The sequence below is a fragment of the Geotrypetes seraphini genome, chromosome 2 (genome assembly GCF_902459505.1).
Source record: "Geotrypetes seraphini chromosome 2, aGeoSer1.1, whole genome shotgun sequence".
Taxonomy (NCBI): Eukaryota; Metazoa; Chordata; class Amphibia; order Gymnophiona; family Dermophiidae; genus Geotrypetes; species Geotrypetes seraphini.
Genome location: NC_047085.1, coordinates 311359324 through 311374289, shown reverse-complemented (window position 1 = coordinate 311374289; position 14966 = coordinate 311359324). Strand labels below are relative to the sequence as shown.

Below are 14966 nucleotides of genomic sequence, written 5' to 3'. Positions count from 1 at the left end.
GCTTTTTAACCCAGGTTTTTGAGAATCCTGGCCTGAGTTATGGACTTCAAACTGAGACTCTGCCCTGAGAAACAAAATAAAGCTCAAGCTTAGTTATTAAGGTAGCAAATATTGACCTAGACTCCTTTCTTTTTCACATCAGCAAACTTATATAGTGTGCTGAAGAGTTTAGATGTGCAAAAAGTTGTATTTTCACCCCAACTCTAAAACAAAATCATAAGTGTACTTTTAACTAAAGTGTGTCACGCATGTGTACTTACCATGCGTTCAGTGCAAAAACCAGGACACAGTAAGCACAAAGATTGTACATTAAGTACGGGATTATGTCTAGCATTTAACACAAAGGATTACTTACTGAATAGGCATCATGATATATGTGGTAGCAGATTGCACAGATGCTGCCATGCAGTGCATGCGAGATGCCCAGTGAAAAAAGCCCCCCAAAACCACAGAGCTGATATGGTGACATCCATTCTCAACATCTCTCTCCCCTGATTGCTGAATTTGGATCCCAAGCTTGTCCTCCCCTACCTCCCTTCCCCTTTCCCCCTGGTCCTCCAACTTACCTTGGGGTGGAATGATTCCCTTTCTGGTTCTGGGTTTCAAAATGGTGCTGATGACCCCTAGCAGTAGTCTTGCATTACTATTGTTAGAGGCTGGATATTGCTTATCAGTGCCATTTTGGAACCTAGAGACAGATGGAACAAGAGTGAAGGAGGAGTGCTCCTGCCCTGTCCCACTAGCCAACTAGAGATGGCCCCAGATAAATCTTGAGGGTCTGGGTGAGAAAAGGGTTGTCTGGCAAATTGTGAAAGGGACTTTGTATGGGGAGGGGCTTTGGGGTTCAGATTTGGGGATATTGGATGTCCCTCTTGAAGCAGGGTTAAGTGCAGCTGCATTATTAGCTGTTGTGACAACTAGCTTACGGTAGTGCTCCATGTGCTAGCTGTCATTCGGCCACTCTTCCAACCCACCTATGTCATGCAGGTATGTACTATCTTCTACTGCATAGTAAAACCCATGCTAGCTGCTTAATGTAGCTTAGTAAAAGGGCCTCTATTATATCCTGAAAGTTTGCAAAAGATAGATTAAGCCAGATTTTTTTTTTAATTGCAGTTTTTCACTTTGAACTTTTTCTAATATGTCAAATGATTGCTTATTAGATTTCATGAGTAAAAATTATAGATGTGGAGTGAAATGTTTACTTTTCACTTGGCAGGCACGATGAGAGCAAGATTAGGAAAGCCTACTTCCGACTTGCACAAAAGTACCACCCTGACAAGAATCCTGAAGGAAGGGTATGTGATGTTTATGATGATACCATAGTAACTGTGCTCCTCGTTCAGGAGGACTCACAAATATAACTGTTTTATTTCTGTAATTTTGGCAGCAGTAATAAAGCCTTTGCTCGGTTCTGTTGCAGAAAGGTTTATACTGTTCTTTTTCTGTTATCCATAGGACATGTTTGAAAAAGTGAATAAAGCTTATGAGTTCTTGTGCACTAAGTCAGTCAAAATAATGGATGGCCCTGATCCAGAAAATATAATTTTAATTTTGAAAACTCAAAGTATCCTCTTCAACAGACACAAAGAAGGTAGGAATAGAGACAGGATGATATCTTGTTTATATTCAGATTAGTGAAATATTTATATGCAGAGAACATTTAAGTACTTTAACATAGGGATTGTGAAAGGATTCACCACCAATGATAATGCTGCTTTCTCCTTTAATTTTTTAATTGAAGCTGCTATCTATGGTTGTTGCAAGTGTCACATTTTCAGTAAGCATTCAGTTCTTGTATGTACTTTAGTAAATTGCTAATCTTATTTTCCTGTCTAGTTTTAAAATTGCTTGTAGTATACTCAAGGGCAATGGTTCCCAAACGTATCCTGATTGTAATTCATTGAGTATACTGTACATGATATTGTATGAAGATTCATTTTGGATATCTTTGACTATCTGGAAAGTTTGAGGACCGCTGCTCTAGGTGTACCCATTTGAAGCTCGGTAACCTGAGATGATCTTTTCATATTTTTCTCCTCATCTGTCTTACCAATCTCTCTATAATTGAGCCAACTAATTATATCTCCCCTGCTATTGCTGCTGCTTCTGAAAGGAAGTATTCTACTTTTATTTAGAGTTTTTCTATTATCTTTTAGATCTACAGCCTTTCAAATATGCAGGCTATCCAATGCTTATTAGGACCATCACCATGGAAACTACTGATGACCAACTCTTTTCAAAAATATCTCTGCTTCCTGCTTCTACTGAGCTGGCTTTCCATACAGTCAGTTGTTCAGCACTTAATGCAGAGGAGTTAAGGAGGGAGAACGGAATAGAGGTAAAGTTAAATGAAAAGCTTTTATGTTTGCATAGGTTTTGACTTTCTGATCCTTTATATCTATTGATTACTGTAAAAACTTTAAAAGGTATAGCCACGTTAGTCTGGTATAACAAAGTTGTTAAAGGCAGGTAGTAATTTATAGACTAACCAGTTTATTGAAGCTTAAGCTTCTAAGGACCATCTGACAAAATGGACTCTGGCACTTGAAAACTTACACCTCAATTTGGTCAGTCTAAGGTGTTGCCAGCCTTTGTCAATTACTGTAAATTCAGTTACATCTACTCCGGATTCTGTACATGTGGTGTTTTATCCCTTCCTGCAAATTTGCTTGCAGAGAGGAACACTTACAACTTTGAGCACCTCCCCTATAGGTGGAGCCCCAGTTCACAACTCAGTTTTTTCTCTGCAAATGAACTGTGCAGAGGGGTCTGTTCTGCCCTGTTAGTTTTTATTGCTTTGTTCCGCTTGAAGGTTTTTTCTGAGGTTTCAGTGCCCTGAGACTCCATTCTTGGTGATTCTTTGTCTGGGTAGACCCACTGTGCTGGTATGCAGCTCTGCAGGGCAAGCCTTCAGGTAGACCTGGAGAGCCAGCCTGCTGTGTTTTCTTCTAGGATTGGGGTATGTTCCCTTGGGAACTAGTTCACCTCCTGAGTTTCTCAGCGCCCTGAGTAAGATCCCCTGAGTAGGATGCCAACTGCATGTTTCCCACCCCTGTTGCGCTCTGAGGTCCTGGGGATGGGGGTGGTGGAGGGTTGGTCTGTCCAGCTTGCAACCTGAAGATTCCATGATCTTGGAAAAATTGTAGGAAGTATCTGAGGCAGAAAAGTCCTTTCCACCATTTAGCTGCATTGAGAAAGCTGCAGGCAGTCACCAAAGGAAAAATGTGAGTAAATCTTCATTCATTCCTATGGGAAAATTGGGGTAGGTCAGAAAATCTCAATTTTTGAGGGTTTCTGGGGTTAAGGTTCAGGTCTCCCCCCTCCAAAACCTCTTATTTCAGTGTTTTTGCACTTTTCAAAGTCTCCATGTGCCGTTTTTGATGCAATTTTACTGCTGGCATCCATCATGGATTTCAAATGATATTTTTTTTCCCCAAAATCCTCTATCTGCCTAAATATCCCCCAATGTTGCTCCCAATCAACTGGGATGGGCTCCTCAGGGGGTAAGGATGTAAATTCTTGTCAAATATGTGACTATTTACCCAAAGCAGAGCACCTGTGTACTGTATGCCGTAATGCAAGGGAGGGGCAGGAGCCTCAGGCCTAGCCTCATCCTCATCCTCCAGGGCTGGTGAACCACTATGGGTCTGGGAGATGGGCAAAAATATTGTCCAGGACCTTTCTCTTGCATTGATGTGAAGCAGTGATGCATGATGTCTGAAGACTCTGCAAGTGCCCAACTGGCGGACTTGCAGACTTCATTTACTTCCCCTGTACCAGGCTTCTCCCCGGAATTTTTAAACATTAAGTGGAGAGCCTTTCTGACCCTTCCAGGTCAGCAGGTACAGCCTTCAACCCAGGGAGCGTCTTCTCCAGTGTTTTCTTCTTGTGTAAGCAAACCTGTCCTTGGTTCCAGTGACCTTTCGGATCTCAACGTGAATGGATGGTGTGTCAAATTTCATGCCGCTTTTGTCTCAGGATTCTGATTCTGTCTTGGATGATTCAGGTTTCCGTTTCGGGGCCAAAAGCCATGAGGCCTCCTTGGCTCCTGACCAAGGAGCTGATCCTCGTATTCGCTGTCTTTTCAGGTTGGTCTCTGCCCACCACTTTATTTCAGATGTGATATCGGAGCTGAAGCTGGAACCATTTCCAAATGCATGGCCATAAGTGCCATTAACGACCAGACCTCCTCCTTTCTGGCTCATCCGGATATTACTGCTCTGGTCACAGAACAGTGGGAGACTCTGGAGGAGTCCTTGCGAATTGCTAAGTCCATAACCAAACTTTATCCCATGGCACCTGAGTTCCAGCAACTCTCTGCCCAGTTAAAGGTGGATTCAGCTGTTGCTCAGGTCACCAAGTATACTGCTCTCCCTAGCAAAGGTGGTGTCATGATGAAACATGCTCAGGAGGGCGCTTGTTTCTCCACTCTCCTGCCAGACAGCCGGAGAAGGAGATCAGGGTGCAAGCTACTCTCCAGAGAATTTTAGACATTCGGTCATAGAGCCTGTTCCAGACTTCAACTTGGGCTCAGGCAAATACTCCATATATTTCATCGTGCCAAAGAAAGCGCAGAAGACTGGAGGCCCATTTTGGATCTCAGGGCAGTTAATGCGTTTCTGAGGGTCCCACATTTCCACGTTTGGTCATCGTGGCTGTGGCTCTGATAGAATTTCTAGCCTCCCTGGACCTCACGGAAGCGTATCTGTATATTCCCATCTTTCCAGACCATAGAAGATATCTGAGGTTCCACATTCTTCAGCAGCAATTCCAGTTTACAGCTCTCCTGTTTAGATTATTGACGGCCAACTGCACATTCACCAGCGCATTGGAATTCAGGTTCATCCCTATCTGTACGACTGACTCATCAGGGCCCCTTCTAGACAGGAGTGCGAGCTGGCAATACGTCAAGTAGTGGAACTACTCCAGCATTTGGACTGGATTGTCATCTTTAGGAAGAGTCATCTGGAGCCCACCTAGAGGCTGGATGTTCTCTTTGACACAGCTTGCAGCTGAGTGCTTCTTCCCGAGCTGCGCAAATGGAAGCTCCAGAGCCAAATCTGATCTCTCTTGCAAATGCAGTCTGACTGCTTTGCATTACCTTCAGGTTCTGGGCTCCATGGAAGCCTTGCTGAAGGCTGTCCCCTGGCCCCTAGCAGAGCCCATATGCAGCCTCTCCAGGACTCTTCTGTACCGGTGGTCTCTGCAGAAACATCCTCTTCAGCTGCAGCTCACTTGGACCAGGACTTGCAAAGCTCAGCCTCTGCTGGTGGCTTTAGGATGCTCAGAATGGATCTCAAAATGGATGACTCTCAACTGATGCCAGCCTCTATGGTCGGAAAGCTCATTATGGGAATCACTCGATTCAGGGTGAGTGTAACCCCCATCAAATGAAGAAGTCCATAAATCATCTGGAGCTCGGGATCATTTGTCTAGCTCTGCAGGCTCTAGAAAGCGTCTTGGAAAGAAAAGCCATAAGGGTGTTAGACAACACCACAGCAGTGGTATACTTGAACAGGCAGTGGGGGGGGGGGGGTGTACAATGAGCGCCTCTTGTGGCTGGAAGCTCAGCTGCTCTTTGGGTGGGTGGAAGTTCGCAGGAAGGGATAAATCACCACACGTACAGAATCTGTAGTAGATTAACTGAAAGAAGAATATCCAGCTAAGAACCTAATCTTTTATTGCTTCAGCTCTCTTTATTACAAATGCCTCTCTTGTTATGCAATGCATGGTTCCATATTATCTCCTCCTGTGGGAGGGTTTTCAGTTTAGTTTTGCACTCATGGGTCAGTTTCATCTTAACTCTAGTGATATTTTAAAAGTTATTGCATTCCACAGTAATAGGTGCAATTCTAAATCTAAAAGTTGAGAGTCCATAAAAATGCAGTAGAGCACTTGTCAATAATTCTGTCTTTTAGGTTTGTACAGTCATATGGTATTATCTTCCTTCTAGGTTTTACAAGAGGCCTTTTCTCGTTGTGTAGCTGTCTTGACCAACTCAAGTAAACCTGATGATATGTGTGTACAGGTAAATGCATATATCAGCCTGACAGTACACAGTGTTGGGGCATTCTCTTTGCTGTACTGAAACAGGATTTGAAAAAGAAAAAAGGGTGATATATTTACTAATCCCATACCATGTAAATATGTTCATAAGTAAAAGCTGTGCTTTGGAGAGAGTTTTGTGTGAGTTTAAATTGGCTCCACAGTATGGTATAGAGTTGTATTCGTTAAAGCAAGAAAAAAGTAGGCAGGAGAGATGCTGTGGCAGTTTTATGCAGGATCGGGACCAACTCTATTCCTCCCCCAGTGCCGTCGCGTGGGTCTGAGCATCCAGTTACACATCAGGGATTGGACAGCAGTCTGAAAAAACAAGCCATCTGTTAGACTCTAGGCTTGTCTAAGGCAGAAATCTTCTCTCCCCCCCTGATTCACTATGCAGCTCCAGCACAGAAGCATGGTACAATGAGTAAGGCTATTGCATCCTAAGGGGAAAATCGGGGTGGGGGAGGAGTGTCCTTAAAATATATTTTTAAGGGTTTGCGGTTAGGGATCAGGTTCCCCAACTCCCCAAACCCTTTCCCTGCATTTTTTTAGGTTGGATTTTTTCTCCATGGGCAATTTTAGGTGCCAGAATTGCTATCGCAGCAGTCATCTTGGATTTCCCGATTTTGTTTTAAAAGCCTTCATCTGCCTTAATACCCCTTATTTCTGACAGAAATCAGTATCGATATTGGCGTTGGAGTCTCCAGCCATAGTCAATGCAGTTGAAGTTGAAGTTTCTCAAATTTCAACTTTGTGGCTTTTAGTAACCTCTTCTGCAAGTGAGAGCAGAGCGTGCAAGAAGTTTCAAGTTTATTAGGTTTTTATATACCACCTATTAAGATTTAATATTCTGATGATTAGAACCTAGGTACTTGACAAACCAGTTATGCAGATACTTGCCTGAAATGATCCTGTGGCATCGCGTGCAGCATTTGAAGCCGCTAGGAGCCTTGGACATCGAAGGGTAAACCTCAGATGCGAGACCAAAGGACTCAGTGGTCCAGGGAGGTCGAGTAGATGGTATACTGAGAACAAGTTGATGCGCCTGGCCTGAAAATGGGCTGAAAAGAGCCCCAAGACCCAAGACTAAAAATCGATCAAAAATTAAACATTTTTGAAGCAAACGAAAGAAAAAGAATCAAAACAGAAAAATATGACTGAAAGGAAAAAAGAAATGGGAAGGCACAAAAATAGCACAAGTTTAATGCGCTTAGAGAATCTAAGAACAGTTTCTCAGCTCCGTGGAAAACTGTAAGACCAGGCCCCGTGAAGTATTTTGTGCGGCCCCGGTCAAGGGCAATGCAGTATTTTCATCTGCTGCCGCCGGGTGTTTACTGTCTTGCAGGCTCCCTCCTCTGTACTGCTGCAGCATTTGCGCGTTTGTACGGCCCCAGAAACATTTTTTTCAGCCAATGCGGCCCAGGGAAGCCAAAAGGTTGGACACCTCTGCTGTAAACTGACCGTCCCACAAACAGATGTCAGTTAGGAAGACACTTGTTTGCATTTTATGGGCGTTCTTAAAGTTTTAAAGTGACAGTTCACTTTTTGACTATCTGTGCCAGGTTCTAAGGATGATGTCACCTATATGTGAGAATATACTCCCTGCTTGTCCTCAGATAATAGATCTTATCTGCTCATTTTCTTTCCTTTAATCTCCCACACCTGAAACACACCTTCACCACAAAGAGTAACTCCTGCTGGCTGTTGCCTAGAGCCAAAACATCAAAGGCCTGTTTCAAGAGGACTTCTATGCTTGAGAGTCTAAGGGCTGCAACATTGTTCACCTGAATAGTGGTCTTTATCACAGTTAAGACCATTGCATCCACTTTTGAGATGCTCAGGGCATTCCACTCTTTTGCAGGAATAGGATATAGCTATCCTACATAGCAACTGACCTTAGTCCAACATCCAGGATCTTATTCTTGGATGCAATCAAATTTGTAATGGCTTTGTACATAGGTAAAGATCCGTCAACTTCCTAATCCCCTATAGCAGAGGATCAGTCTCCTGAACTCTTTCACTTGGATGCTTCTAGTAAATCTTAAAGACTGATGCCACTTATTAACTCTTGACAGCTCATCTTTGTGCAAGAATTGACCCCCCTCCCCCGGAAGATCGAACATTACAGCCTTTACAAGAAGATAATTAAATTGTCATATGTCGGGCAGAGAAGGGTGGGGATATAGTAGTCCTAGATAAAATCAAATATTTTCAAGAAGCCTACTTTCAATTAAGCGACAGATCAGTGTATTCTCAGTTGGAGACAGACCCATCAGATGAGATCTTTTCTGAATTATTACATATTTTGAACATTGGAAAATCTAAAGATATTTTGACCAGTGTAGAATATAAGTTCTTAACCTTTCAACAATTTAAAATTCTGATTATATATTTTCTTCCTAAAGTTCACAAAGATATTTGCAACCCTCCAGGGCACCCCATAGTGTCAGCTCGGGGCTCCCTTTTGGAGAGGATTTGTAAATATGTTGACATCTTTCTAAACCCCCTGATATGCAATATTTCTTCCTTCTGGACACTACACATTTTTTGAAGTGTTTGGAAGCACAAACTATGGTTTCCGGAGTCACATGGATGGCAACTTTGGATGTGAAGTCCTTATACACATGCATCTCTCAAACAGAAGCAGTTTCAGTGTTGGAGGAGGCCTTGGAAGAACATGCACAACCACATCTGGCTCCTATGGATTTTTTGGTACAACTTTCTGCTTTGGCCATGTCAAAAAACTACCTTATATTTAATGAGTTTTTTCCAGTGGTGTAGCGATGGGTGTGTCTTTTGCGCCATCCATGGCAAATTTGTTTATGGCCAAATTTGAGAGGGAATGGGGTATGGATCTGGTTTTTTTTTGTTGTTTTTTTTTGCACATGTTGCTGTAAGAGATTTATTGATAAAAATATCCAAAAAATCAAGAAAAGGATGCCCAAAATAAATCACAAAAAATTGCACCCTCCAAAATACAGGACAAAAAAGTCACCTTTCTTTACAAAAAGGGAGAAAAGACCTCAGTGTCTAATAGGGGCTCTTTAAGCTTCCCATATAGACAGGCTAGTTTTAAACAGAATTTAATCCTAGCAGACACATCCTTGGTCAGAAAAACTCCCAATTAGTAAGTGAACCTCTTTTCTAATTTTCTAATAGTTTAATATATTTTCTTATAGTTTTATATATTTTTTTAAACTTTTCTTCAAACAACAATTGTCAAAAATAGAAGTCACTTATCTGAGCACTTCGATATTCAGGTGTAGTCCTGGAGTAAAGCAAGCAGGAAAAACTGCTCTATGGAAAAAAGCTATCAGTAACAGGGGCCCCTGTTTCGCAACAGGAGTGGAAGCGGGTGTGTGATCGCTCAAATCCCTGACGAAGCATTTTGTTGCGAAACAGGGGCCCCTGTTACTGATAGCTTTTTTCCATAGAGCAGTTTTTCCTGCTTGCTTTAATCCAGGACTACACCTGAATATCGAAGTGCTCAGATAAGTGACTTCTATTTTTGACAATTGTTGTTTGAAGAAAAGTTTAAAAAAATATATAAAACTATAAGAAAATATATTAAACTATTAGAAAATTAGAATAGAGGTTCACTTACTAATTGGGAGTTTTTCTGACCAAGGATGTGTCTGCTAGGATTAAATTCTGTTTAAAACTAGCCTGTCTATATGGGAAGCTTAAAGAGCCCCTATTAGACACTGAGGTCTTTTCTCCCTTTTTGTAAAGAAAGGTGACTTTTTTGTACTGTATTTTGGAGGGTGCAATTTTTTGTGAGAGATTTATTGATGACATTTTTATACTTTGGCAATCCACAAGAGAAAAATTTGAAGAATTTGTGGAATTCTTGAATGGATGTCACCCCTCAATTAAATTTGAGATGACTTTGCATCCCATTGGGAGTATTTTTGATGTCAGAGTTATAAAAGATGAGAGTAAATTTTGGACGACCTAACATTCTAAACCATCTGATAGAAATACTCTATTGGAGTATACTAGCATGCACCCATGGGTCTTAAAGAATAATCTGCCTACTTCTCAGTTCTTCAGGTATCGTCGAATATGTCATACTACTAAAGAATTTTCATGTCAAGTGGAGAAATTAAAATTGAAATATCAAGAAAGAGGATATCCTAAAACTGTAATAACTAAAGCTTGGAAAAGAGCCCGGTTCAGTTCTCGGGAACAATTGTTACAGTATAAAGTCCAGGAGCCTGAGAACACCTCTGTCCCGTGTATCCTCAAATTCTCCAAAGTTTCTCAACAGTTGGGCAGAAGAATTAAGCAATTATGGCCCATGTTGCAGGTAAAATCAAGTTTTCAGCCACTAGAATGCAAGACAGCATCTGGGAACACATCGAAAACACTGGGCAGCTGAAGCCGAGCCAACATGGCTTCTGCAAGGGCAGGTCATGCCTCACAAACTTATTATACTTCTTTGAAGGGGTAAACAAGCCAGGTGGATAAAGGGGAATCTATAGACATCATTTACCTTGACTTCCAAAAAGCCTTCGACAAAAGACTGCTAAGGAAGCTATGGAACCACGGGGTGCAAGGGGAGGTCCACCGATGGATCAAAAACTGGCTGGCGGACAGGAAACAGAGGGTTGGAGTAAAGGGTCATTACTCAGACTGGCAATGGGTCACGAGCGGAGTTCCGCAGGGGTCGGTGCTGGGACCGCTCCTGTTCAATATATTTATTAATGACCTGGAGGCAGGAACAAAATGTGAGGTTATTAAATTTGCGGATGACACCAAACTATACAGCAGGGTTGAAAACACGGAGGACTGCAAAGATCTCCAAAAAGATCTGACAGCGCTGGAAGAGTGGGCCAAAAAGTGGCAAATGAGCTTCAACATAGGGAAATGCAAGGTCATGCATGTAGGAAAAAAGAACCCGATGTTCACTTACAAAATGGGGGGGATCACCGCTAGGGGTGAGTAACCTTGAAAGAGACCTGGGAGTGATGGTAGACACATCATTGAAGGCGTCGGCGCAGTGCGCCACAGCCTCAAGGAAGGCAAACAAAATGTTGGGCATCATTAAGAAGGGTATCACGACCAGGACGAAGGAAGTCATCCTGCCACTGTATCGTGCAATGGTGCGCCCGCACCTGGAGTACTGTGTCCAGTACTGGTCGCCGTACCTCAAGAAGGACATGACGATACTTGAGGGAGTCCAGAGAAGAGCAACTAAGCTAATAAAGGGTATGGAGGACCTCTCATATACTCACAGACTGAAAAAGCTGGGGCTTTTCTCCCTGGAAAAGCGGAGACTTAGAGGAGACATGATAGAAACCTTCAAGATCATGAAGGGCATCGAAAGAGTAGACAGGGACAGATTTTTCCAATTATGGGGAACCACACATACAAGGGGGCACTCAGAGAAATTGAAAGGGGGAAGGTTTATAACAAACGCCAGGAAGTTCTTTTTCACCCAGAGGGTGGTGGATACATGGAAGTGAGGAGTGTGTGGCGCAGTGGTTGGATCTACAGCCTCAGCACCCTGGGGTTGTGGGTTCAAACCCCGCGCTGCTCCTTGTGACCCTGGGCAAGTCACTTAATCTTCCATAGCCCCAGGTACGTTAGATAGATTGTGAGCCCACTGGGACAGAGAGGGAATATGCTTGAGTACCTGATTGTAAAAACCGCTTAGATAACCTTGATAGGCGGTATATAAAATCCTAATAAACTTGAAACTTGAAACTTGGAACGCGCTACCGGAGGATGTGATAAGCAGGAGCACGATACAGGGCTTCAAAGAAGGGTTGGATAGGTACCTGGAGGACAAAGGGATTGAGGGGTACAGATAGGAGTAGAGGTAGGTTATAGGGATAGGATTAGAGGATTAGAGGCAGTTACAAAATTAGTCAGGGACACTGTTCAGGCAATTAGGCCTGATGGGCCTCCGCGGGAGCGGACCGCTGGGCAAGATGGACCTCTGGTCTGCCTCAGCGGAGGCAACTTCTTATGTTCTTATTGCTTTCTCTTACAATCACAATCTCAGTGATTTACTTTGTAAAGCAGATGTGTGGTCATGTAAGGAAGAAAGGGAGGGTGGGTCATTTTTGCTGTGGTGGATGCTCAGCATGTGATGTCATATTGGAGGGTTGTACAGTAGAAATTCCTGGAAGAAAAGTGGTGACTTTGAAAAGCTACACAACATGTAATACAGTGGGGGTGGTGTATGAGATGATTTGTCCATGTGCTTTGTGTTATATTGGACATACAGCAAGGAGCTTTAAAACAAGACTCTGAGCACCAGAGCAATATGGTTCATAAGAAACAGATTGATGTTCTGACCTGCCACTGAGCTGATGAACAATATCTCTTCCTAGACTTTAAATGCTGTGGGCAGTTTTATACACAAGACTGCTGTTCAAATTTGCCTGTCTCTGTTTCAAATCCATTCTTGGTTCGGCCCCCATGTACTTGGTTCCCCATTTTAACTTAGATTGTTCATCCAGACCCACACGCAGAGTACATCCGTTTTACCATCCAACACTAAAGGCCTGCCGTTACAAAAGATACCTGAACAGAACATTTGCTTTCCAAGCAGGTCAACTGAACGATTGGCTGGGTAATATTATCACGCACTCCTCATCCTTCCTAAGTTTCAGAAAATTAGTAAAAACAAACTTGTTTAACCGATTTGTAACCTAAGACCTCTTAAGCCTTATCTCTTCAACTCTAACCGAATTGTTTCCCAAGATCTCTTATGCCTTACCTCTGTATCCTGCTCACCTGTATTTTGATGACTTTACATTGTACCTATATTCGCTGATTGTCCAGCTCTTCTTTGTTGTAAACTGCCTCGAACTACTACGGCTTTGGCGGTATATAAGAATAAAATTATTATTATTATATTTCTATTATTAAGTTATAATATCATAATAGAAATTATACAACTTACCATAATGTAGAATCAGTGGGAGCCCTGAGCTTGTTTTCCTGCAATCAGACGATTCCATCTGGGGATGATGGAAGACAGTGACACGCATGCAGAAGAACCCGACGACCCCGCCAACCCATCCATCTCTCCCTCCCATCTCCCACGTGCAGCAGACCCCAATGACCCTGCCAACCATCTCCGTGTGCAGCACCTTTCCATCTCTCCCTTACATCCCCCATGTGCAGCAGAACCTGATAACCCTGTCAACCCATCTCCCTGCGCAGCACCTTTCCATCTCTCCCTTACATCCCCTACGTGCAGAAGAAACCCGACGACCCCACCAACCCAGACCCTGCTCAACTTTCAAGCTCTCCCTCCCATCCCTCATGTGCAGCAGAACCCCAATGACCCTCCAACTGCGAGGCCCTACCGATCTCTATTCTGAAAAGCAGCAGCAGCGGCAACACGAAACAGGCTGCTTTGCTACCTTCCCTCTACCGCCGCATCACTAATAATGTCATCAGTGACGCGGCAGCAGAGGGAAGGCCCCGAGGAAGGCAGTGAAGCAGCCTGTTCAGTGCTGCTGCTGCTGCTTTTCAGAACGGAGGTCGGTGGGGTTCTGCTGAGAGATGGAGGATCTCTCGCGGCCCAGGGGTTGGGGACCCCTGCTACAGATGATGAATGACTTTTTTTCTTTTATTTTTCCAGGATAGATAAGCATTTCTTAAGTATGTCAGCCTCTAACAAAATGTATCTGCCTTATGAATTGAAGGAAGTATTTTTTATAGGACATAGAATCTTAGGACTAAATCTTTACGAAATATTTTCTTTGCAGGTGTGTGGGCATATATGTAAATGTTACAGTGTAGCAGCCCAGTTTGAAGAATGCAGAGAGAAGATTACTGAAATGCCAAATATTATCAGGGATCTTTGTCGAGTGCTGTATTATGGCAAGGTAAGAGAAGTCTGGAATTTAAGAAACTTATCGCTGTATATACTCGACTACAAGTCAAGTCCATGGATAGGTCGAGGGCAATTTTTCAGGTAAAAATAAACAAAAATGCTGTGACCCTAGTATAAGTTGAGGATCTCCTCTAGTCCTCTTTCCCTCATCTGGGCCAGTACCTTTCTTTCCCTCCCACCTCTGGGGTTCAAAATTTCTCTCTCCCATGTCAGTATTAGCATTTCAACCCCCATGTATCTTGTAAAATATCTTCTTTAGAGCCAGCGACAATGCAGAGATCCTCCTTGGCTGCATGCTTCTTTCCCTAGATCCATCCTGGTCCTCTGACTCAATTTCCTGGTTGGTTGGTTGAATCAGAGAGGGTTCTGAGGCAGGAAGCAGCCTAGTAGGATTGTTGTACTGCCGTGGCTCTAAAGAGGATACTTTACAAGGTACACCAGGGGGGAGAGGGTTGAAATGCCAGTGCTGACAGGAAGAGAAACATTTTGAACCCGAGGAGGGAGGGAGAGAGGTGTTGTCCTAGTTGAGGAGGGAGTGTTGGGGGGTAGCAGTTGAAATGCTGAACCTGCGGGCTAGCAGGGAAGAGATTATGCTGCCTTTGAGGTTGGGGGATGTTTATTTATTTTTTTGGCAAAAATAAGATGACCCTGGGTTTTGAAGAGGCACTGCTTACCTCCTCACTGTGACTCCCTCAGACACGCAGTGTATTTCCAAAACCAATAGTACATTTATTTGCAAGTAGAGTATATAAATTGTAACAGCGGAAGCACACCAGAAATAAGATTGTATTATCAATCTGAAAAATGGAGAGATTATAAAGACAGAAGCTGGCAATCTTAACTGTACAGAGGTTATCTCTGACTAAAATCAGGAAGGGAGGCTTTTTATATAACCTTTATTTGGTCCATGCCCATGCATCCTATGTCACCTGAGGACTATTACAGTTGGTGCAAATATACTACTACGCTGCCCTATCCCCTATCCCCATCACTTCCTTGTTCTTATGTCCATACCTGGAAGGTTGCTTACTGTTCTCAGTGGTTTTCCTGTGACCGGGTC

General features: G+C 43.1%; 1 protein-coding gene across 1 annotated transcript in view; it reads left to right on the top strand.

The window, feature by feature from the left end:
* Window positions 1-14966, top strand: part of DNAJC13 (DnaJ heat shock protein family (Hsp40) member C13) — a 495155-nt gene that overhangs the window by 307172 nt on the left and 173017 nt on the right. Inside the window, 5 exon segments of the mRNA XM_033929988.1 lie at window positions 1220-1298; window positions 1459-1594; window positions 2160-2341; window positions 5957-6031; window positions 13779-13898. Coding sequence (XP_033785879.1) covers window positions 1220-1298; window positions 1459-1594; window positions 2160-2341; window positions 5957-6031; window positions 13779-13898 — 592 coding nt within the window.